This window comes from Neophocaena asiaeorientalis, unplaced genomic scaffold (genome assembly GCF_003031525.2).
Source record: "Neophocaena asiaeorientalis asiaeorientalis breed wild unplaced genomic scaffold, Neophocaena_asiaeorientalis_V1.1 scaffold427, whole genome shotgun sequence".
NCBI classification, from domain to species: Eukaryota; Metazoa; Chordata; class Mammalia; order Artiodactyla; family Phocoenidae; genus Neophocaena; species Neophocaena asiaeorientalis.
Window position 1 is genome coordinate 1,962,980 of NW_020172280.1, and position 25,594 is coordinate 1,988,573.

Below are 25,594 nucleotides of genomic sequence, written 5' to 3' on the forward strand. Positions count from 1 at the left end.
CTACCAGGACAGCACTCTTTTTTACCCCTTAGTCCCATTGGAGGACTCAGAGGGGCCTCAAACTCCTTCCACAGTTTTCTTGTCTCACACACACCTCATCCCAATGCTCGTCCCAATGGGGGAAGCAGAACGCTGAGTAATTAACTGCAGGATTGTTAAATAATTTTCAAGAGCCTCAGAAATACAAACATCTCTGTGGTGCTGAGGCCCGTTGTGTGATCATTCCTGGAACTTTACCCGGGCATGTGGTCCTCTTTTTCTTTTTTTTAATATAAGTTTCAGGTCTACAGCATTATAATTCAACAGCTGTGTACACTGCAATGTGATCACCACCACAAGTCTAGTTACCATCCATCACCATACAGTGACCCCCTTCACCCATTTCACCACCACCCCAGGTCCCCTTCCCCTCTGGTAACCACTGATCTGATCTCTGTGAGTTTGTTTCTGTTTTATTGTATTTGTTCGTTTCTTTGGGGTCTTTTTAGATTCTAATAGGAGTGAAATCATATGGGATTTGTCTTTTCTATGTGTGACTTATTTCATTTAGAATAATACCTTCAAGGTCCATCCATGTTGTTGCAAATGGCGAGATTTCGTTCTTTTTCATGGCTGAGTAATATTCCATTGTGTGTATGTACCACATCTTCTTTATCTATCAGTGGACCCTTAGGTTGCTTCCATATCTTAGCTATTGTATATAATGGTGTAGTGAACATGGAGGTGCAGATATCTTTGCAAATGAGGGTTTTCCTCTTCTTCAGATAAATACCCAGAAGTGGAATAGCTGGGTCCTATGGTAATTCTAGTCTTAATTTTTTGAGGAACCTCCGTGCTGTTCTCCATAGTGGCTGCACCAGTTTACATTCCCACCAACAGTGCACGAGGGCTCCCTTTCCTCCACATGCTTGCCAACATTTGTTTTGTGTGGTCTCTTTGATGATGGCCGTTCTGACGTGTGAAGTGCTATCTCATTGTGGTTTTGATTTACGTTTCCGTGGTAATTAGTGACGTGGAGCATCTTCTCATGTGCCTGTTGGCCATCTGTGTGTCTTCTTTGGAAAAATGTCTATTCAGATCCTCTGCCAGTTTCTTTTTGTTTTTGTTGTTTAGCCTTTTCTTTTTTCTTGTAAAGCAACATATTATGTTTATTTATTTATTTAACATCTTTATTGGAGTATAATTGCTTTACAATGGTGTGTTAGTTTCTGCTTTATAACAAAGTGAATCAGCTATACATATGCATATACATATACCCCCATATCTCCTCCCTCTTGTGTCTTCCCCCCTCCCTATCCCACCCCTCTAGGTGGTCACAAAGCACCGAGCTGATCTCCCTGTGCTATGTGGCTGCTTCCCACTAGCTATCTATTTTACGTTTGGTAGTGTATATATGTCCATGCCACTCTCTCACTTCGTCCCAGCTTACCCTTCCCCCTCCCCACGTCCTCAAGTCCATTCTCTACGTCTGCATCTTTATTCCTGTCCTGCCCCTAGGTTCTTCATGACCTTTTTTTTTTTTTTTTTAAGATTCCATATATACATGTTAGCATACGGTGTTTGTTTTTCTCTTTCTGACTTACTCTGTATGACAGACTCTAGGTCCATCCACCTCACTACAAATAACTCAAGCCCATTTCTTAATCGGGTTGTTTGCTTTTTGTTATTGTTGAGTTGTGTTAGCACTTTATATACTTTGTATTTTAACCCCGTATCAGATACATGGTTTGCAGTTATCTTCTCCCATTCTCTAGGTTGCCGTTTTGTTTTGATAATTTCCTTGGCTGTGCAGAAGCTTTTTAGTACGATGTAGTCACACTCGTTTTTGCTCGTTTCCCTTGCCTTTGGAGTCAGATCCGCAAAAGCATCTCTAAGAACGTGTAGTCTCCTCTTCAGTGTCCTTCCCATTCTCTGGCAACTTCTGTCCCTACCTGGTGCCTGCCCATTGTCTGCCCCCGGCCCCTGCTGTTGCGTCATAGCAAGTTCACATCCTGGCTATGATGTTTCACTTGTTGTGGCTAAATTACGTGCCGGCACCAAGTGTCATTTCTGTTCCCGTTCATTTGCCACCTTGTGTCTAATAAGGCTCTGGTGGCGATGGGTGGGGACCAAAAGAGCAGCTATTGTTCTCTGCAGACAGACGTGCTCTCTCCCGTCTCCATGGGGCCGTGCGCCTCTTTGTGTTGAGTCTGCACAAACATGGCAAGAGGCAAGCTCTAGCCTCGGGGCCGGGGGGAGAAAAGCAGAGGCCATGCTCCCGAAGTTGGGAGGCCACACGAAAGAAAGGGACTTCTGTGAGAAGAGTCCATGCGCCTGGAGGCCCGGAGGAGCAGGGCTGGGGAGGGGCCGATGGAGGAGGGGGTTCGGCTCCACGTGACATCACGTCGGTGCCTTTCCTGGGGTTGAAAACGAGGAACTCAGGAGGCATTGGTGGTGAGCGCCAGTCTTTCAGAGCACAGGATGGAACGGGGCCTCCAGCCGCTGACCCTGCCCCATGTATCTGCGACGGCCGGGGAGATTAACGACCCAAGGAGGCTATGATATGGTCCAAAAACTTTTCCTGGATTTCTTCCGCAGGAGACTGAGCCAGAGGCCGACTGCAGAGGAGTTGGAGCAGAGGAACATTTTGAAACGTAAGTGACCGAGCCCGTGGCAAGCGCTGCTGTTTCGTGGTGGCTTTGGTTATTGTTTGATGGCAGGCCACAGGGTTTCTCCTGTGTGCTGGTGTGGAAGCGATCGAAACCCTCTCTGGTGGCGGAGGCTTCGCCCTTGCGTGTTTGAACGTCTGAGAGAGCATCCCCACAGAGCAAAGCAAATTCGAATGTACTTGGTTCGTGAGGACCTCAGGGTCTGCGAGAACCTGCCCTTTAGCGGGCTGCCAAGTCAGAGAAGCTGAAAAGTTTGAGTGAGAGAACTTACTAGTAAGTGAGAGTTGGGGTCACCTTTAAACCCAGATTGGCTGAAAAACTGCAAATACGATACTGATGGCTAAAATAGGGCAAGTAGCCATTTGAAAACGAAGACCAGAAAGTGTGACTTTCCACTGCAGCCAGCTGCAGGGGATGAAATCCCCCCTCCCTCTGAGCATTAAACCTAACGTCTAAGAGAGCATTTCCAAGGGGAAATCCTTCCTGGCCTCCTCTCAGGCTCCTACAACTGGCCGCCGGTGTAGCTGCCCAGGCTGTCATTCAACAAAACTCGCTGTCACTGTGTCTGTGGACAGAAAAAGCCGATGCTTCAGGACACAGAGATATTTGCCTAGGTACAGAAAGTCCATGTGGTGCTTAAAATACCTATTTTTAAAATGCTGAAAGAAATCAAGCATCTCACGGGCGCCACCCAGTGTGCCACAGTTTGGGGGGAGATATTCAGCAGTTGAAAACTAAAACCTCTGCACTCTCACCGACACTGCCCTCTAGACGGTCAACAGATATTTTTAGTTTAATTTCAGACCCTTGCTCCCCACACGTCTATCCCTTTCTGATTTGCTCCAGAAAAGAGAAATACATGCTACGCAGAGTTTTACAGAACTTCTGTGCGATGCACACACGCACACACCCACGCCCTGGTCACGTGAGGCCCCTGCGTGAGTAGCTGGGTATTTCCACTTCGACCAAACAAAAGTGTTCTTGATTTTGCTTTTCTCGCCTTCCTCCTTGTGGCCTTGCGACTGGGTCCGCGCCAGATGGTTTGCTGTTGAATGTCACGGGCGAGGGCTGTGATGGGGGGGGCCGGTGTTGTGACCCACAGCACCCGTACCCCAGGACACCCACCTGCGTGCCCTGTGCCTCCACCAGCATGCTGCCGCGCTGCTCAGGGCTTCGGCCACGCCCTCGCCTCGCAGCGGCTGTTCCTTTCAGCCTTGACCTTCCTCAGTCCTGAGGGGACCTCACCCATTTCCCAGATCTCTAGGAAGTTCCTAACGAAGGGGGTGCCTTTAAAATTTCTAAGTTTACTTTGCTGTGAAACAGAGTTAGAATTCTTTCAGATGATTTTCCTGGTTGGGGAAGCATTTGGCCGGCGTGTCTCCCTTTCTGCCCCAACTTGATAGCTAATCCATTATAGATTGTCTACGTTAGACAGAAAGAGAAACAAAAAGGTGTCCATTTGCTCCTAAAGCCAGAAATCTGGTGAACGGGCTTTCTTCTCCTTTTAAACTTCTCCCCCAGATGTGCCTCGCACGCATCCGTGGTCCTGCCGAAGGAATCTCTGTACAACTTTCTTACAGGGCCACATGGTACCTGGGGTTCCCAGCCTAACGCTTAAATGTGAAGGGGCTAAAAACGTCTGTGGAATTGTTCAGGTTTCAGAAGACAGCACTTCTCTCGGCGAGGGCACAGGTTTTGGAAAGAGAAGGCAGAGAATCCCCAGCTCACCTGGCTTCCCGAAGGCACCAGCTTCCACGCCTCGTCTGCCCAGATCCATGGGAGGCGGCGGGCAGGCCCCTCGAGTTAGGTTTTTCTCACCGTCCAGAAAGACACTCGGGTCTTAGAGACAGTTACTTGCGTCCAGTGAGCCTGGGGGCTCAGGTTCAGGGGAGCCAGGGGCTTACAAGTTGTTCCCACAGTTCCCTTTCGTTGTTGCCTCTTGCGTGTTTGTCCGTTTGAGTAGTTGCAAATTGAAGGATCACTTGACCACATCCAAACAGGGTCATCATGTCGCAGTTTCAGAACTTTCCGGAAAGGAGCTTATTTTTCCTGTCGGTATTTTTTTTTTTTTCCTCCTGCGTTCTGAAATTTTGTTTTCCGAAATAGCTTTCTCTTTCTCTTTTTAAAATCCTGTGTGATTGTTAAACAAGAAATGTTTAGTGGTATCAGAAGACAACCCTCAAACAGTGTATTCTGAGAATTATCATCTGGGCTTTAAGTCAAGGGATGAACCGCATCTCTAAGTGTGCAGGAGAGAGGCCCAGAGCGGTGGCTTGGCTGGGCGGTGGAGCTTTGCAAGCCGGGTCTGACTCCCACCCCAGGCCGCCCGGCCCTGTGGGCAGTACTGGCTCCACTGGGCAGCCAGTGAGACCCCGGGCACGTCTGAGCACACAGTGTACTCTCTGATAGTGGCAGCAGGCCATGACCTCGAGGGATTTTCCTGGTCTCCCTTCCCACTTGCCCAGTGGGGCTGTCTTGGTCCCCGCTGCCTGAGAATTCACGACCCTGGGTTTGTAAATGGCTTTGAACTAAAGGTATAGATTCCACAGGTGGTAGCTTGGGGCCCCTAGCCCTCAGAGGGACCTCAGGAACACCTGTAGGCGATGAGGGCTCTGTGCTCTGGGCAGGATGTCGACCTTCACGGCTCGGGAGGGGGCCCGTAGGATGAGGCAGCTCCGAGTGGAGTCTGAGGCCAGTAACCAGTGAGGAGGAGAGGACTGGCCCTGAGCAAAATGGGATAGGGGGGAGGCAGCGTAGCCAAGCAAGAAAAGGAGCTGGACTGTTTGTCTGTCTGTTAGCCATGGAGCGTGTGGCCGGCCGCTCAACCCCCCTGGACCTTCCTATCCTCATTTCCAAACCACGAGCAGTAGCCTAGGTGGTCTCGTGGGCCCCTCCTGGCCCTGATATGGCTACAAGTCTGTACATTTCAACCCAGTGCCCTCAAGCTGCCCCCCAGGCGCTCACCATCCACTCTAGACCTTTCCTTCCGTCCTCCCTCCCACCTACAAATGCAGCTCTTGGGGGCTTCCCTTCTTCTGGGGCTGGCAGTCTGCCTCCCAGTTTCTCTCTGATACATTAGTTCATACTAAGATAGTGATGGCTGACTAGTTGAACAGGTTTCTATCCAAGAGAAATTCTCATTTTTAAAAGGAACCCTGGGGCGGGGGTGGGGGTGCGGGGAAGGAGGACCTTTCAATTCAAAGGAAGGAGCTCTCGCGTGGGGTTTGGGGCAGCGGGGACCCCTGGGGACTTTGGCCCACGGCAGGATGTGGCCATTTCTGGAGCTGCCCCGGTCCAAGATCCTGGTCACCACAGGCAGTCACACTGGCCAAACCGTGCCCCCGGGGGTATCGCTCAAGGACGTGAGTTGTGCTCTGAACCACCGCCGTTCCTTCTGGCGGGAGGGGTTGCCACCTGCAGTGTGAGTTAGCTGAGGCTGTGGTTGCTGCCATCAGGCTGGCAGGAGGGGCGAGGGCACCCCGCTTCTAGGCACAAGGGGGTCCCTGTTTTAAAGCCCTGTCCTATACGGAGACCACTCAAGGGTGAGTGCGCTCTGCGCGGTAAGTTAATGGAGTTATGGAACCATAATTTCCAACGGTGATTTCAAAATGAGAGAACAAGGGCCCTTTTGATGCAGCCTGTGCAAAATCAAGTGGCAGTGATGGTCTCTCTCTGATGCCACCCTCAGTTCAGTAGACAGGAAGCAGAGGCATGGAAGCCAGGCTGACGTTTGTGATTTTTCTTCAAGTTAGACAGTATTATGCTGCGATCCGTGCTTCCATCGCAAGGCCTGGGAGGAAAGTGAGGTCCCCAAGGTCACTGCGTTACTTAGATACTCCCGCGTTCTCTGTCCTCCGAATCTCTGCTCCCTTCGGCGCTTTACACACCTGATGCTAAGTCACCCCGCATATTGAGCTGAGAAGGTTTAAGCTCTGGAGTCCGCTCTCCTAAGACGCTCCTTAGAAGTCTAAATGTAGGCAGTTGTATCCCACACTGTGGCCTCACACGTGCTCTGTGGACTTGTTGGAAGATTCAAAGAATTAATGGAATCAGGGCTTGCGAAAGGTGAGCGTTTTGAAATTCCAGCCTTGTGTTTGGCATCAGCCGTGCCTCGTTTTGTTCCTGTGGCAGGTGGCAGGCGCCCCTGCGGGGCCTGGCTTCTGTTCCATCCACGCAGGGCACCGGGCACCAGGGCCACATCACAGCAAGTCCCCTTCGGTCGCTGTGAGGCTTGAAGCAGAGCTGCGTGAGGCCCAGGTCTTGTCCAAAGAAGGGAGCCTTACCTCTCCCCGGATGCCTGTGTCACTGCAGACACTACCCCACTCTTTCAGGACCTACTTCCTTGCCTCATAGCCCCTCCTCTTGGCCCATGTTTCGGCCTGCAGACTTGAAACCCCGTGTGACGTAAAACAAAATAAGGTCAACCCACTCACCACCCACTTGAAACAGTACAGGCAGTTTGGAAAGTGTCCCCACAAGCAGAAAGGGTGGCCAGGGTAGGGGACGGGAACTCTCTCCTCCTTTTCAAACTGAGCTGCTTGGGGCTTCCCTGGTGGCGCAGTGGTTGAGAGTCCACCAAGCTGCTTGGCCTAGAACCTGCAGAGCTTGCACCTTTGTGCGACACTGCTACCAAAATCTAAAGTGTCTTAAATGTTTCTTTCAGCTCGGAATGAACAAGAGGAACAAGAGGAGAAACGAGAGATCAAGAGGAGATTAACTCGGAAGGTGAGATGATTCTCCATGCCCAGCTGGGGCGGGACAGGAGGCCACCCTCCCCTGCTGTGCCCTGTGTTGGCCTTGAAGCTGCCCGGCCCGTTGGAAGTGACATTAATGGTTCCATTCCTCGGGTGTCAGGGCATGCGGCTCTCTGGACTCTCCAGGACCTCTCCAGGGGCCAGTGGTGCACTCAGCTTCATGACCCTCAGTCCTTTTGGCTGGTGACACTAGCCTACCCCCAAGCAACTTGATGTCAGGTGCATTCTATTTGCAGTTACAGTGAATATTTTGTTCTTAAAAATTCACTGTAACCCCATGAGGCAACTGGAAATTCATTATCAAAATCACAAGTTCAGATGTATCAGTTATTTGCTATGACCCTGGGAAAGTGCAAGTTTTCCTTGTCTCCACTGATACTATTCCTGACCTGTTTCCTTAAGAGCTGTTTGAGTTTATTATGCTAAATCCAATTTGAATTACTGAATTAGGAAAATGCCAAAAGTATTGATAAATCTAATGAAGATGTTTGAAAAGCACTTAGATAAAAGTCAGAAAGCTAGAATTCTTATATGTTTTTAACCCCCAAAATAGATGGCTTGGCAATGTAATGTAGACCCAAGTGGATCTAATTCTATGAGTGGCCTCTTTGATAATAAACTCTTATTTGAGGCTATTCTTGGAGGACATTGACAACTTTAATTAATGACACAGAAGGTATACTACTATATTCTGTCTGACTAGAGTGTTTTTCATCAGCCTCCTACAGTGACCATCTTGAGAGAAAGATACTCAAAGCTTAGAGACAGTTGAGAGACCCATTAAAATTAATTTTCTAAAGGTTTGTTAATGGATTTTTCTCCCTAGAAGTATTATGCAAAGGAGGAAATTCAGAGATCCTGAAATATCGTACCAATTATTAAGGTGATGATTTGTGTTTCTCAACACTGTCTTGCCCTTAGAGCGTCCCAAACATATGGTGACAAGCCAAACACCATCCCAGTTAAAGGGAGTAGGATAAGCAAGGGCCTGACAAGCCGCTGACGGGCTGGTGTCCCCTCGTGGGAAACTCGAACAAGAGCTAAGGGCCCTCACTTCATCCAGGTGCCCTCACTCCAGTCAAGGTCTGACTCTTACATCCTTAAGACCACCCAGCCTTTGGACGCAGGGCATCCCTTTTCCTGAGACTGAGTAGTGAGGGGGACCGGGGGAGATGCATTATTCTGTGTCTTTGAAATGATGAGGGTATCGAAGGGAGACTGGTGATGACGCCTCGCTTCTGATAGAGAAAGGTCTAGACATTCAGAAAAAATGTTGAATCAGATTTTCATAAAGTTCATTGGACTTGATTGCTGGGACCCCAAAATTCTCCTAAACTTTAGGGTTTCTTGCTAAAAACTAGTAATAGGGAAAGATCTGGACATGCACCTAATTCTCATCTCTTTAAAAAGAGCATTCGATTTTGCAAGGGAAAGCTTGACTAATTGCATAGTTTGGCAGGATGGGGTGAGAGAAGAGGGTCTCCTCCCACACCCGTCTTCCACGGGAGGGGTAATGCTAGGGGTGGGGTTTCTGCAGGTCCTCAAGTCTATCGATGAATGCCTCTTCCTCCCCCTGGTTACCTCTCTTTCCTTCTCCCAGGAAAACTGCCTTGTAATTTCAGCATTTGCCTCCCCTGGGACTGGCTTGGGGAATTAGAAATAATGAGCCTGAGTGAAGGGATAAACTGTTTATGAGGGAGAGACCAGGAGCAGCGTTCACATCTGGTTTTGTGAACAGAGATGTGGAGCGTGCCAGCAGGTAGGGAATCCACATCGCCTCCTGGCTCTGGGCACATTCTGTCCCTCGGGAGCCTTTATCACACCAAGACCAGAAGCCAGTGGTGGGGGATGCTTTTCACTTACCCTCAGCCCGAGGATTTCCTCAATATCATTCTATTTAAGACACTGAGAAAAATAAAACTCTGTAGCAGACGCTGAGAGCCACAGACCAGGAATTTTCTTCAGCTAAATTGAGACTAACCTAAAATTTACATGCTTTATCTTGGAATAAATGCCTGCTTCCCACTTCCAAAAACTCGCTAGCTGGCTGGCTGGATGGATGAATGGGAAGTATTGGAGGGAGGATGGCTGGAAGGGAGGAAGGAAAGGAGGGAAGGAAGGGAAGAAATGTACCTGGGTCAGGTTGTATTAATAGCGGAATTGGGGTCTCGACGTACCCTTTTGTTGAGTAATTGGTTGCAGACGATGTTATTGCTGCCATAGATGGAAACATAACGCTACCAACCTCTGCACCCCACCCCTTCTTCCAGCCCATCATCCGCAGAAAACCAGCTTTGGCTGCAAAGATGATTTCCTTAGTGTCCAGGCAAGTAAGTTGGGTTCACGCACCTCAAGGGCTAGAGCCATCCAGGAGCCAAAGGCACCTCTCCTGAGCCCCGTATGGCCAGGGGTGTGAGCCCTGGATCACAGCAGAGTCCGGGAAGTTGTTCTCCCGGCAGGAGAACTCGGCGTCCTCCTCACTCACTCCCTGGTGGCACTTGGGCCCGGTCTCTTATTGATCTGGAGAGGTCATGTCTAATCCCCACCAGATTCAGGCATGAACAATAGCCCCTCACCTTCAGAGCCAACCTCTAGGTTTCTGTTCACTCCAGACTCTACCATAGACAGGCTATTAATAAAATCTACATCATGACTGTGAGAAATTTAAATTAGAAATTCCGACTTTAACAACCTTTCTCCCGTCATGGCACACTTAGAAAATAGTACTGTTTGTCTAACACCCCAGGGCGAGCTAGTAAGTCCTTGGAAACACAAACTGGGGCTTGGAGTAGAAGTTTTCATGCCTTGTGGTATTACGGTAAACGCCTACGTACTCTAATGACAGTACAGAGCGCCCTGCACTCACATCTTGGAGTCAGGATAGGCCACCAGCTTTGTTTCCAGCACCCCTGACCATAGAGCGTGGGAAACCTCTGGTTTCCTGTGACGGGTCACAGCTGATGCCAAAATGCCCTGTCCCGGGCAAACCAGGGCCACCTCGGGACAGACTGTGCGGGAGCTACACAGCGTCTAGACAGGTGACCAGTGCCACAGCCCAGTAGGCCTCTGAGCCCCGGGTTTCTCCTCCCTTGGCCAAGGGGAACCAGCAGGCTGCTTTGGTCCTGTCTGGAGCCTCGCAGTAGCTGTCACCATTCTGCTCAGCACCAGCCAGGCAGTCATCTAACAATGCTCTTCCATTGTAGGCCGGTTGGTAGCAAGCTGGGACATTCCGGCACCAGCCAAAGGTGTATGGCAGCTGCGTGGTATACAGTCAAAACAGCCGGGGTGGTTTGGATTCACTTGCGTGTGTTTGTTTTGTAGGCCTTTGTGGTAAGATTCTATTTGACTGCATCTTCTGTGAATAGAATTAAATACGGTCTAGGGCTTAGAGAAAAATTGCTTTTAACTAACATCGGTTGAACATGAATTGACAGCATCCTAAAGAGAGAGCAACTGTGTTGCTCCAGAAGAAATAAATCTGGTGACAGGAAGAGATAATAGAAATGTCAGCCTTATGTTGTTAAAGTACAAAGGAAGGATGCTAGCGGGTAACACTGGGAGATGGTTGAATAATTCACTTGTTTCCTTCCTTCACCACAGACCTATCCAAAGGGCCCGTCCGAGTCTTCTTTGGCATCAACGCGGGCTAGCTCTGCCTTTGTGGACTTGCCTTTCATTTGAGCTATTGAGGGCTAGGGTCTCCCTGACCTCATAAATCAACATACCCTCATTCCTGCACACCCCGGAGTTTGCATACTGTTTGCACATACACTTTCTTTGTGTCTAAGACACACACACAGAAAGTATTACAAACCTATCTTGCAGAGAGCACTAAATTTAACACACAGATGTGGATTCACAAATTGAGAATATGAAACTGTTGTGTGTTGGGCTTCCCTGGTGGCGCAGTGGTTGAGAGTCCGCCTGCAGGGGACGTGGGTTCGTGCCCCAGTCCGGGAAGATCCCACATGCCGCAGAGCGGCTGGGCCCATGAGCCATGGCCGCTGAGCCTGTGCTCCGCAACGGGAGGGGCCACAGCAGTGAGAGGCCCGCGTACCGCAAAAAAAAAAAAAACTGTTGTGTAAGGTTTCTGTCACCTGATGGGAAAGGTAGGACAGACATGGGAAGATCCACACCCATGCACAAAGACACACCGCGTGTACAGACCGAGACACTGCAGTGTTATTAAGAGACGGCCTGGCTGGCTGGCTGAATCGGCCTGGAGGCAGCTCATGAGTTAGTAAACTCCTTCACAGAGTCCTGGAGAAGTCCAGGAATCGGGAGCCCTGTGTCCCCCGGGCCCTGCCCCTCACGTGTGCGTGATGCATCAGCTGCCTCTCTGGACCTCGTCTTCCCACCTATAAATTCACGGATGGACCAAGTGATGTAAACGTCATAGGCTGACCACATCCATCTCTCCGTCCCGCAGCTCAGCCAGAGGCCCACAGTGGAAGAGCTGAGAGAACGGAAGATCCTCATCCGCTTCAGCGATTACGTGGAGGTGGCCGATGCTCAGGACTATGACCGCAGGGCCGACAAGCCCTGGACCCGCCTCACCGCTGCAGACAAAGTAAGAGGGGCGGGGAGGTGGGCGGGGCCTCACGGCCAGCCGGGTGCTGGGTCTCCAGCTTGCCGCCCGGAGGCCGCGTGGAGCCTGGGCGCAGAGCCAGGGTGCCTGGGTCGGTACTGGGGGCGGAGTGGCTGCCGGGCAGGCTGCGGTGCTGCTCCCGGCACCTTTCCCCAAGGGCTCCAGACAGCGTGCGGAGAGGGCGCTGAGCTGGTCCTCCCCTGCTCTGTAGATGCCTTTCATCCATACACGTATCTAAGGGGACCTCTGCTTGGGGAGCCTTTGTGATTCTTATCCAGGCACCATGAGGAACTGGAGGGTAAGGGCCTTTAAAAAAAAAAGTGTAGGACAATAACGCTGTGCAGTGTGCGAGTGACAATAAGGGGACTCGGGTACACCGGGGACCTTCTCCTAGAGTCCTGCCTTTGCCCCATCCCTTCCCGGGGCGGGTGGCTTCCTCACAGGCCATGCGGGAGGTCACCCGGAGCCTGGCCTCTGGCTGGAGTGTGAGCCCAGGGAAGCCGCTGCACTTGGGAGGCGGGGAGGGGAGGGAACTGACGCGGCCAGAGGCACCTCCCAGAAACCGTCCCCACCCCCCGCCCCGCCCGGGGCAGGCCAGCCCCCAGGTCCTGACGAGTGGAAACCTCACCTCTCCCCTCTGTAGGAATCCATGGTGAGCAGCCCCAAGAACCGGCACCCCTCACCTCGGGCAGGAGACAGGCCCCTCCGTCCCACCGCGGGCAGTTGTGTCACATAGATGTGACCTCGCTCCGTTCACACTCACTGCAGCGTGCTTGCTGCAGTCAAGGGAAGGGAAGGTACCAGCTAGAATCCTACGCAGCTGTGAGGGAGCCAGTCCGGTTCCCCCGGGGCTGCTGGGAAGCAGTGCCCACATCTCCACCCCGCCCCCCCGCCAGGCACTTTAACCGAGTGCCTGCCTTCCTTGGGAGGGGCCATTCTGGTCCTATGTAAAGGCTTTTCCAGGGGGTGGGGGGGGGATGAATTGGGCGATTGGGATTGACATGTATACACTGATGTGTATAAAACTGATGACTACTAAGAACCTGCTGTATAAAAAAATTTTTAAAAACGAAAACAGATACAGGTCAGGAGAGAGGTGAGACAGGCACTCAGGCTACACTAAAAATAGTAACTGTAAGACAAAGATAAATTTTTGGAGAGCAATGTATTTTTTTGTTTGGGATATTTACCAATTGCTGGTATAGTCTTCCGGTCCCATATCAAGGGCTACATCTGGAGGACTCAGACCGTAGCGTTCCTTCCATGGCATAGAAGACATTCCCATTGGTCTCTCTTAGACCATGTGGTTTTACTGCCTTAAGGAAGAGGAGCTTCCCTGAAAGGAATGAAGAGGGAAGCCCCCAGCCAAGAAGAGGGAACGTCAAGTCAGCTCCTTCCTGCCTGGGGGATAGTGGGAAGGAAAAAAAAGAAAAGGAAGCTTATGGAAGTACCTTGTCAGGGTTCTTAAGCTCCTGTCTTCAGTCACATTTTTGAGGCAGAATTGTGAGAGTAAGAGTGAGATGATAAGGTTGAAATTTCCAGAAAGGAATAGATAAACTGGAGGACAGCCACACCAGTAGCAAGTGTGGTACTATGTCCACTTTGTCCCAAGTATTAGCATTGCTCTGGTAGACGGAATTGGCTAGGCCAGTGGGCCTGAGGTGGTGGCCCTGGTTGCTAATGGTTTGATACACACTGCCCAGCGGCTTATGAGAGTTCTCATCGTTGCCCATTTCGGTGAACACGTGGTATCATCTTAGCCCTTTTGGGTGGGTGTGTAGTGCTTTCTCGGGATGGTTAGTTGCATTTCCCTGTTTTCTGATGAGCTCAAGCCCCTTTGCATATGTTGACTGGCCTTCTGTGAATGTCTGTTCAAGTCCCTTGCCCATTTTCTCATGCATTACTTTTATAATCATAAAAATTCTCACATAAACAAAAAGTATTAAATTGCTTTCTGCCTTGCCCTTAATCTTACTTATACAAGCAGTCTGACTGAGGGGTGGCATCTCAACTGGCTCTCCAAAAACGGACGACCAACTTGAAGTAGAAATTGTCTTATCTGTTCCTTTCTAGCGATGCCTATCATTTTATAAATTGTTCTTTATGCACTTATGTCTTCTGTTAGACTGTTAGCTCTCAAACAGTGGCAACTTTTCTGATTCCTCTTTGCATAATACACCTAGCACAGTACAGCTGCACACAATAGAAGTTTTCTGGATGAATGGGGAAAAAAAAGACTTTTCCATCCTCAGACTCTCCGTGCCCTGATTATCTTCCCATCAAAGCACGTATCAACCTTAGAAAGAGCTATGGGAATGGGCCCACGTTTAAATTTTCAGCCCCGAGGAAGAAGTAAGGTTTTCTCCAACCCCAGACGTTCTTTTGCTCCGGTCCTCCTTCCGCCTTCTCGGTGGCCCCAGACGATGGCCACATCTGTGACTGTGAGGACGAGGTCAGTCAGGTTTATCTCATGCGTGTTTGAGGTTATTCAAAACACATTCCATACCCTCCATGGCGAAATATATCACCTCAGAGTCGACAGACTTGTAAAGGAGCCAAGGCTTCATGAGTCAAAGGGAAAGGGGGCAGCTGGCCATCACCCCTCTTCATGTGGTTGGGGAATTTCACACACCTCCTCTAGAAGTATCCATCCTGAGGCATCGCTGTGCCTCTGATGAGCTTAGATTCACCAAAGAAAGATATGTGCACTCAGGACCCAGGAGTGTGGGCCAGGTGGAAGGGCCTGCTCACTGCCCAGGTGGAACAGCTCTGGGCAGGATCCCAAATCGGATTGCTTGCAACTTAGATTTAGGGGGACGGGACTCTTCGTAGGCTCTAAAGGAGACCTCTGGTGATTTTGTTTCTCCCGGGGGAAGAATCCGTTTTATGCACGTGTATGGCTTTGTCGAAGAAAGAAAACATAGGAATAAAAGAAGGTGAGCTGCTTTCCCTCCTCTGCACTCTCATGGGCTTCTCTTCCTTGCAGGCTGCCATTCGGAAGGAGCTCAATGAATTTAAAAGCACTGAAATGGAAGTTCACGAATTGAGTAGACATTTAACAAGGTTAGTATCAAGTGGGGTTTTTTCCCCTCAAATTATAACATTTACCCGCAAACTGAACTATCCCTAGCTGCTTCTGGAGGACAAGTGGTGTGGTGGGTGCAGTGAGGGGAGAAGATAGAAAGAGCTACATGGGGATCCACAGGGTCCACTGTGGTTTCTGAAAGTAAGGGAAGGAGCATGAAAGGCCCAGGCTGAACGCAACCTTCTCAAAGCCTAGTTTTTAACTCATTCAAACTGAAGATCTGCTAAATGCCAGACCACCACCATGGTGGGTATTTATGAGAAGCTAAGCTGAGGAGAAAAGATCACTTGCCAATGTACAGCCAGTCAGCGGAGACCAAACTAGGATAAAGTACCGAATCCACATGGGACTTCGGAAGTGGGATCATGCCCGATTCCATGTCGTTCTCCCAGAGAGTCGTGTGTGATGCTACTTGGGGAAACTGAAGCACAGAGAGATAGGAGGGGCTTATACAAGGTCACAGGGCTAGTCAGCGACGGAGCTGCTGAGTTCTTCTGACCCTCTCCTTTGGTGAACATCTGGAGAAACAGTGCCTGGCTCGGAGACGTGAGGCTGGGGTCCCCACCTTGCTGCTGAGCCCTTGCATAGGCTGAGAGCCCCCAGGAGCTCCAGGCTAAACTTCTCCAAAACCAAAGGTGAACTCGGTGGGCCCAAAGTTCTTGAGGGGTACTGTGGAGATTTATTTGCCTTTGGCTGGAGATTTAAGCCTTCCTGTGGCTGTCAGAAACAAGGAATTCGAGGATGGAGATCTTAGAGTGTCAAATCCGACACCTTTCGCAGCCCCTGGGTCTTGACTGAATTATTTGTTTTCCTAGGTTTCACCGACCTTAACAGTCGAATTCCTCTTGAGTGCTATGCTGTCTTCAAAACATAAGTTTATAAGAACCATAAGTGCTGGTATTTATTCACTTCCCCATTACGATGTAAATCTTCTGAACTACCTTTTTTTAAAAGAAGATGAAAAGGAAAAGGAAACACAAGCAGGATGGCGATGGTTACGGCTCCGTGGTCAGAGGTGCTGGTGCCACTGCTGATAAGGGACTGTGCCCTGCCCCGGGCAGGGCCGAGGACACCGGAGACTTTCCAGCACTAGGAGAAGCCCTGGGCCTCTCCGGCCAGGCTGGCAGGTACCACGTTTGTTCAGGCTCCGGCGAGCCTTAGGCGACAGACACTTTGGAGGCAGAGTCCAAAGAAAGCCGAGGCGGTGGATCTGGCCTGGGATGACTGTGCAAAGCGGGCGATCCGGCTGGCCTTCTAGACTTGGCCAGATACACTGGCTCCAGGTGTGCCACGTGGTTTGGGGGGCCCTGAGGCAGCGGCTGCTGAGGGAGCAGCGTCCTCCTCTCCCTCCAGCTATCGCCCAGGCTGTGAACTGAAGGGAGAGCCCTTTTCTGGGGGAGCCTATGGCTGACTGTGTGCTCCAGGCCTGGAAGGCTGGCACGAGCGCCTGTCCTGTCCCCTCAGGCTGAGCCGGGCTGCCTTCCAGGAAGCTCTGGTTTAGAAGGGGAAAGTCGTCATTAGCAAAGCCCAGTGTCACCGGTGATCTTACGCATACCAACAGCCACGGGCGGCGTGGTGGGATCACGCGTGTGAGCATGAGACCCCTTTTGAGGGCATAAAGGCTGGGGTGACAAACTGCTTGGCCCATGTTCTTCATTTTCTCTGCATGCCCCAGGGCTGGTGACCGGGTGGCTTGGCCGTTAATGGCCTTTGAGTCGAGGACCGATGCCTGCAGGCCAGAAACCATTCCTGAAAGGCTGAATTTCCAGCCGCTGGTGGACTGGTCCTCCAGAACCACCTGAGGGCCTTCCAGGCTTGCTTTGCACTGAAGAGTCTGTGCAGAAGCCCCAGCGCTGGGCAGACGCCAGCCACACCTGCTGTGCTGGACCTTCCACGCCTGCTTCTCTGGGGAGCATCCTTCCTCTCCCCCTTGATGCTGGTGAGGGTGACTGGAGATGTATCTCTGACCACCCTCCTCTCTCGGGACCACAGGAAAGCAGCGGTGACAGGGTAGGTGAGGGTAGGATGTGCAGTGGAGGAGGGGCCTCTCCAAACCCTGACTGTGCTCTGAAGGAGGCCGCTTGAGCTGCTTCCGGTTTCCTTCCTGATGGAGCCTGTAGGGCCCTCAGCCATGCAGCTCTGCCTGGCATCCTGCCATGATCCTGTAGTTCCTACCAGCTCTCCCAGTGATGGCTTGCTCCCCGCCACAGAGGCCCAGGCTTTAGAAAGCTGCCAAGCTTGGGCTTCACAAAAAAAGAGTTAACTGGTCCCCACCCCAAAACGCGTGGGATCAATTTCCTCTTGGGCTCCACAGCCATGGGTGAGGCCAGTTCCTTTTCCGCTGGCGCTCACGGCCCCTGTGGCCGGCGTCACCGTGCACTTGGCAGGGAGCTCGGGGCAGCGTTCCAGTCAGTGCCCGCCGGCTGGTGCCAAGCTGGCGCACGCTTACCTCGCAGCGCCTGGCGCCCAGCCCCAGGAGGACGTGTCACCCCATCCTTTTTTCTCTGAATGGTGAATCCGCATAGCTACGGCCGTGGGTGGGGTGACTGATTCAGGGAAGATGTGGCCAGGGCTGTAGCGTGGCTGTAAACGGCGTCTTCCCGAAAGGCTTACTGACCTTTGAAAGTGCAGATGGCACGCCGAGGGACGTGGGGCTCTGCCGTGTAACTCCTCCACGGCGGGCGCGTCTTCCAGGCTGAGGTGCCCGCCGGGCCAGGATCTGAGTCTGGGCTGCCTGTGGCTCGCGGTGGCCTGGAGCGACAGTCAACCTGCCCCTGGCCCAGGAGCGAGTCCTAAGGGACCTCACTCCACTGCCTTGACGCCTTGCAGAGGCCAGTGGCTTCTCTGCTGGCCGTGGTTCCGGGCCTTTCAGATTCCCCGGGAACACGATGCCTAATCGAGTTCCCCGCAGCTAGCCAGCGGTCCCGGGTTCCCGCCCAAAGTGCCCTACGGTTGCAGCCGCTTTGTGCGTGGAAGAAACTGAACGCGGTTTCCACTTCTCCTCCTGCAGGGCAGCCTTTTCCCGAAGTAACTCCCCGCAAGTGGAAGGGTGCCCCTCCCGTGTCACCACCCGCGAGCTGGGCTCTTCCAAGCCCACTGTAAGCAGCTCAGCAACTTCCGCAGGTCACAGGATGAGCCCTCTGCTGTCTTTCCTTCCTTGAAATCTTGAGGTCTTTATAGAAATCTATCCAAATTTCCTTTTTGCCACGTTGTTATGACAATTGAAAAATGTGTTTCTTTCTTTCCAAGATGACGATTCCATATTAAGGGGGAAAGAGAAGATGGGCTGGCTGGTTTACAAAGCATCCCTTTTCTGGAAAAGCTGCAGTTAGAGCCTTTTTCATTTGCATTAGCATCAGAAGAAAAACGTTCCCCTCTCGAAATCAAATCGCCCCAAAGTCCCCACCCCATCCATGACAGAAGAGACGGCCATCAGCCTACTTACTGTTTCGAAATTGTTGATATTTTCCTCCCCAAAGGCCCTCAAAGCTCTGTAAAACTTTAGAGAAACCAAACGACGTGACGGTTGATGTGATGAAAACCTCCGAGCTTATTTTTCTCCTGCTTATGAACGTGTATTTATATTTGCCGAATGAAAATCATGGTGTGTGCTTCGGTGAATGGAATTTCAGGCTCTCCCTGTGCACAGCCAGTGGGCGAAGGTCACCTTAAACAACTTTTTCTTCCCAGTTGTCTGTTGATCCCCAAACCGGTTGCTTTTTTCCAGTTGCTTCCCGGGTGTCTGTACATAGTTTGTCTTTGTATCAGAGAACTCTCCTGTGTTCTGCTTTAACAGCCACCGGCTGTGTGAGGAAGACAGTGTGAATAGAACACAAATTAAACTGGATCTCTATGGCCTAGGTTTTGTACATACAGAAACTGCATGGTATTTAAATTATTGTTTGTCTCTAATGATGTATGCAGTTTCTTTAAAAACAAACCAAAAAAAAAAAGTCTTAAAAACAAATCATTTCCTTGACTCCTGTGTTGTTTTATCGACCACCAGCAGGAACCACCGAAAATTCTTGGTTTGGCTGGGGTAGGGGTCGGGGGAAGGGGTAGGTCAGCGCATCGGCAAAACAGCAAGTTATGAGGACACAGAACCAGCTCACGTTATTTGGTGTTATCGGTGAAGGAAGGACTGTTGGACACAAATAACTTTCTAGATGAGTCCTAGTCCTAGCGTACAAAAGTTTTTTTCTTCCAAACATCTTCTAAAGAATATCTAAATGTATTTACCAACTTTTTGTCCTTTAGTAACCTGGGAATGATGAATATAAGTTACTGCCCCGAGGGAAAGCCCCAGGCAGCTTTGTTCTTTGAGTACTTACATCTGCCCCCTTTCTTCAGCAACCTGAGGATTTGCTTTATAGGACAAAGACGACCTCCGCTCAACCTTTTGGTCCTGTCTTGTCTTTTTGAAGGTTTTAGGGGAAGCAAGGAGGGCTGCAGTGCTTGCTGGCTGCGTTTTAGGTGGTGGGAGTGTTGATAACATGCCCTTGGTCTGGTAACCTAGGAAGGTGGCTCTGGGAAAGAGGACCTGGCACAGCGCCGTTCCCCTGCGCCACTGCCAGGAAGCACCTGGGCGTCCTTTCACAGCGCAGATGCTGACTCCGAGGTCTAGGTGGGCCTGGGATTCTGCATTTCCAGCTAGCTCCCGGGCCATGCTGATGCCCCTGGTCCAGGAATCGCACTTCTGAGCAAGGGCGTGGGAGATCGATCCAACGGGAGCCACCTTCCCTGTGCCTGGGAGTCACCAGCCTCAGAAGGTCGGCGTGACCACTTCTTAGAACCAGCGGGGTGCACTGTTCGCTGAGCAACAGAGGCAAAGCCCTGTTGGGGGTCCGTGTGACTGCAGCACAGTCTGCACAAGCTCTCACCTGTGCAGGAAGAGGGACGCCAAGCTGGCGGGGCCACAGCAGAGAGCGGCAGCAAGCAGTTTACAGAAAGGAGTGCGGGGTGCAGGCGAAGAGCTTCTCCATCGTTCTGCCGTCTCCTCGCTCCAGAATTCTCTGACCTTCAGTCAGAACTTGACTACAGCTGCCTAGGGGAGTGAAAGGACTAGAGTAAGAACGGCTCCAACAGGCTCTGGCCTGCAAGACGGAAGGAAACTGGCCATCATCCTAAGAGAAAGCTCTTGACGAAGTAAAGAAGGTCATGGCTACACATGCTCAACAGGTCGAGGACCTGGTGTGTCCACCCTTGGATCATCGTATGACGAAGTGGTGGCCCTGCCACGACATCTAACTGGACAATTTTGGCCAAGTCACTTAATTTCTCTGGGCATCAACATCCTCCTCTGGAAAGTGGGGACCCTGAACTAGGTGTCCTGTAGTGTCCTTTAGGACGTCAGCTTTCTAAGATTTGGGTTTATCTGAATTTTTCAAACACTAAACTTAGTCTTTAGCAAAGAGTAAGCTTTGGGTAAGTCCTGCTGGGGAAGGCTCTCAGAGAACAGCTTGGATGCCACACCTGCCACCCCTCCCTGCCTTGGGCTGGCCTCCTGGAGGGCTGCTTGGCACTGGGACCTGCGCTGTCTCACGTTTCTTCGTGGGGGCTTGTCCTAAAGCTGCTGTAACCAGATTGTGCCGTCCCGCCTCCCCCTTCCTCTGGGCAAAGCATCCTGGAGGGGCTTGTAGGCTTGAGCAGTGATGCTTAAGAAACAGCCCACTGTCCCCTACAGTGCCCCAAGTTCAAGGGCACCTCAGATGTGGGTACTTACCCCTGATTATTAATGCAAAGGACGAGTTTGATGCTGGGAACGTTTCCTGGCTGGCTCCACGGGGCCTAAGTGCTGTCCTGGCCTCAGATGACTCCATGTCTACAGCTACCACTCAGATCCACCCTGAGCTCCTGACCCAGGTGTCCAAATGTCACAAAGCAGCAGTGTGGGTCAAATTGATGCCCTGGGGTCAAATTCTGGCTCTTCCACCCCTTACTAGCTGTGCAACTTTGGACAAGTTACTTAATCTCACTGTGCCTCGGCTTCCTCATCTGTAAAATGGGAATAATGGCACCTATTTACAGGCCCGGCAGGATTAAATATGTGTAAGGTGCTCAGCACAGGGTCTGACACAGAGTTAGGCCTTACTACATGTTAGCTCTTGAGGACCTGGCCGAATGGCAGAGCAGGAAGACGCTGAGCTCACCTCCTCTCATGGGAACGACAAAATTACAACTGTTTGCAGAGCCACTGCTGATGAGAGAGACTAGAATCTAGCAGAAAAGATCTTCTACCACTAAAGATATAAAGAAAGAACCACAAAAAGACGGTTAGGAGGGGCAGGGGCAGGTTTAGCCAAGACCCACACCCCAGGGTGGGCAGCCCACAGAAGGAAGGATACTTATAATGGCAGGGGTTCTCCCCGAGAAGTGAGGGGTCCAAGCCCTACATCAGGCTTCCCACCCTGGGAGTCCTGCACCAGGAAGACAAGCCCCCAGAACGTCTGGCTTTGAAGGCCAGCACGCTGACTGAGGAGAGCCAAGGGGCCACGGGAAATAGACTCCAATTGTAAAGGGTGCTCACAGAATCTCACACGTCAGGACCCAGGGAAGAAGCAGTAATTTGAAAGCAGCCTGAGTCAGACCCACCTGCTGATCTTGGAGAGCCTTCCAGAAAGGCAGGAGGCAACTGGAACTCACACTGGGGTCACAGACACTGTGGCAGCCATTTTGGGGAGCTTGTCTACCAGGAGAACACCGGGGCTGGCAAGCACCACTTTGGAATCCTCTCTAGCTTCTTAGCACCAGCTTCTTAGCACCAGCTTCTTAGCTGCTCTGCCAGTCAACCTGTCAGGAATAGCACTGGGACACCTCAGACCACCCAAGTAACAGGGTGGGGATACAGACCCACCCACCATCAGGGCTGCTGCCTTAAGACCCCCTGAGCCCACAGCTGCCCAGGAACACAGCCCTGTCCAGAGGGCCCAAGACCCAACCCCATACACCAGTGTGCCAACACTAGCCCTGGGACCCACCCACCAGTGAGCCAGCACCAGCTCCAGGACCCCCAATCCCTGCAGCCGGACACCAGGATCCAGCTCTGCCCACCAGACTGCCAACACTAACCCCAGGACCAGCCCCACACACCAGTGGGCAAGCACCAGCCCCAGGACCCCCTGGGGCATGGCCCTGCCCACCAGCAGGTCAGCACTAGATCTGGGAACCCCAGTCCCCACCCCCAGAACGCAGCTCTGCCCACCAGTGGGCCAGCCCTAGCCCCAGGACACTCTGAGATTCCACAGCCAACTGTCTCAGGACCCAGCCCTACCAACCAGCAGCCTGGCAACAAACTGGACCAGGGGCCAGCCATACCTACTAGACTGCCAGCAGCAGTCAGCTGACCACAACAGGAGAACCCAGGCAGCCCACATAGGGGGCACCCCTACAGCATACATACAGCTCTGGTGACCAGAGGTGAGTGCACTGCTGGGATGCATAGGATGTCTCCTACAAAAGGCCCCTTCTCCAGGGTCGGAAAATGTAACCAACCTATCAGATAAATAAAAACAGCAAATTAGGCAAAATGAGGAAACAGAGGAATGTGTTACAAGTGAAGGAACAAGATAAAACCACAGAAGAAGTAAGTGAAATGGAGACAATCTACCTAATAAAGGTTCAAGGTAATGATCACAAGGACGGTCAAACAGCTCGGGAGAAGAACGGATGAATACAGAAGTTAGAAGTTTCGAACAAAGAGTTAGAAGATACAGAGAAGAGCCAAACAGATGAATACAATAACTGAACCTAAAAATACAGTAGAAGGAATCAACAGCAGATTAAATGATAGAGAGGAACAAATTAGTGACCCACAAGACAATAGTGGAAATCACCGAGGTGGAACAGAAAAAAAGAATAAAAAGAAATGAGGACAATTTCAGAGACCTCTGGGACAACATCAAGCATACTAACATTTGCATTATAGGGCTCCCAGAAGGAGGAGAGAGAGAGAGAGAGAGAAAGGGGCAGAGAACATATCTGAAGACATAGTAGCTAAAAACTTGCTTAACTTGGGAAAGGAGATAGACATCCACCTTCAAGAAGCACAGGACCAAACCAAAGAGGATCATACCAAGACACATTGTGATTAAAATGGTAAAAATTAAAGATAAAGAGAATATTAAAAGGTAAATGAAACAAGTTATGTACAAGGGAACTCCCATAAGGCCATCAGCTGACTTTTCAGCAGAAACTGTGCAGGCCAGAAGGGAGTGGCATGATATATTTAAAATGGTGAAAGGGAAAAACCTATAATGAAGAGCACTCTACCCAGCAAGGCCTTCATTCAGATTTGATGTAGAGATCAAAAGTTACACAGACAAGCAGGGCTTCCCTGGTGGCACAGTGGTTGAGAGTCCACCTGCCAATGCAGGGGACACGGGTTCGTGCCCCGGTCCAGGAAGATCCCACCTGCTGTGGAGCGGCTGGGCCCGTGAGCCATGGCCGCTGAGCCTGTGTGTCCAGAGCCTGTGCTCTGCCACGGGAGAGGCCACAACACTGAGAGGCCCACATACCACCCAAAAAAAAAAGTTACACAGACAAGCAAAAGATAAAAAGAGTTCAGCACCACCAAACCAACTTTACAAGAAATGTTAAGGGAACTCTCTAAGCGAAAAAGAAAAAGCCACAACTAGAAACATGAAAATTTGGAACGGTAAAAACTGATTGGATAAGGCAGTACAGGAAAGGTAGTGAATCAACCACATGTAAAGCTAGTAGGAAGGTTAAAAGACAAAAGTAGTAAAATCATCTATATCTGTGATAAGTAGTTAGGGGGATACAAAAAGTTGTAAAATATGATGCCAAAAAAAAGTAAATGTGGGAGGAGGGGAGTAAAAATGCAGGGTTGTTAAAATGTATTTGAAGTTAAGAGATCAGCAATGTAATTACATATATACATATAGATTGCTATATATAAAACCACATGGTAACCACAAACCAAAAATCTGTAATAGATACACACAAAAGAGACAGGAATCCAAACATAACACTAAAGGTAGTCATCAAATCACAAGAGAATAAAAGAACAAAAAAGAACTACAAGAACAGCCCCAAAACAATTAAGAGAATGGCAATAAGTACATACCTATCAATAATTACTTTTAACTATAAATGGATTAAATGCTCCAATCAAAAGACAGAGTGTTTGAATGGATACAAAAACAATACCTGTATATATGCTGCCTACAAGAGACTGACTTCAGATCTAAAGACACACAGACTGAAAGTGAGGGGATGGGAAGAGATATTCCATGCAAATGGAAATGAAAAGAAAGCCAGGTAAACAATCCTTATATCAAAGTACTGCACCAGTTTACATAGTGACATGCTAGGCCACAAAACAAAGTTTCAGTAAATTTAAGAAAAATGAAATTCATATCAAGCATCTTTTCTGACCACAATGCTATGAGATTAGAAATCAAGAAAAGAACTGCAAAAAAACCCACAAACACTTGGAGTCTAAAACAATATTCTACTAAACTAACAGTGGATCACTGAAGAAAAAAAAAATCAAAAAACACCCAGAGACAAATCAAAATGTAACACAGCAATCCAAAAATCTATGGGATGCAGCAAAAGCAGTTATAAAAGGGATGTTTATAGTGATACACGTCTCCCTCAGGAAACAAAAATCTCAAACAACCTAGCCTTACACATAAAGGAACTAGAAAAAGAACAAACTAAACCCAAAGTTAGTAGAATGAAAAAAATCAAAGATCAGAGCAGAACTAAATGAAATAGAGACTAAAAAACAATAGAAGAGATCAATGAACCTAAGAGCCAATTCTTTGAAAAGATAAAATTGATAAACCTTTAGCCAAACTCATCAAGAAAGAGGGCCCAAATCAATAAAATCAGAAATGAAAAAGGAGAAGTTACAACCTATAAACAGAAATACAAATGATCATAAGAGATTACTATGAACAACTATACACCAATAAAGTGAACAATCTAGAAGCAATTGACAAATTCCTAGAAACGTACACTCTCCTAAGAATGAACAAAAAATAAAAAATATGAACAGACCAATTACCAGAAATGAAATTAAGTAATAAAAAACTCCCAATAAACAGAAGTCCAGGACCAGATGGCTTCACAAACACTTAGAGAAGAGTTAACACCTGTCTTTCTCAAACTATACCAAAAAATTGCAGAGGAAGGAATGCTTCTGAACTCATTCTGTTAGGCCAGCATCGCCCTGATTCCAAAGCCAGAAAGATATCACAAGCAAAAAAAATTACAGGCCAGTATCACTGATGAACCTAGATGCAAAAAAATCCTCAACAAAGTATATTAGCAAACTGAATTCAATATTGCATTAAAAGGATCATATATCATGATCAAGTGGGAGTTATCCCAGGGATGCAAGGATGGCTCAACATCTGAAAATCAAGATGATACACGTTAACAAATTGAATAAAAATCACATGATCATCTCAACAGATGCATAAAATTCAACATTCATTTATGATTAAAAACTCTCAAAGTGGGTATAGAGGGAACATACCTCAACTTAATA

General features: G+C 49.7%; 1 protein-coding gene and 1 long non-coding RNA gene across 2 annotated transcripts in view; one reads left to right on the top strand and one right to left on the bottom strand.

Moving 5' to 3' along the window:
* PHACTR1 (phosphatase and actin regulator 1) overlaps positions 1-19,045 on the top strand; it is a 195,351-nt gene extending 176,306 nt beyond the window's left edge. The window contains exons 8-12 of the mRNA XM_024763691.1: positions 2,578-2,633; positions 7,312-7,373; positions 11,832-11,972; positions 14,977-15,053; positions 15,891-19,045. Coding sequence (XP_024619459.1) covers positions 2,578-2,633; positions 7,312-7,373; positions 11,832-11,972; positions 14,977-15,053; positions 15,891-15,906 — 352 coding nt within the window. The 3' untranslated portion in view covers positions 15,907-19,045. The remainder of the gene's footprint in view (positions 1-2,577; positions 2,634-7,311; positions 7,374-11,831; positions 11,973-14,976; positions 15,054-15,890) is intronic.
* LOC112412179 (uncharacterized) lies at positions 13,035-18,649 on the bottom strand. The gene is made up of 2 exons (XR_003005748.1): positions 18,521-18,649; positions 13,035-15,013 (listed from the first exon to the last, which is right to left on the bottom strand). It is a non-coding gene; the product is annotated as an uncharacterized LOC112412179 (long non-coding RNA).
* Positions 19,046-25,594: the final 6,549 nt, after the last annotated feature.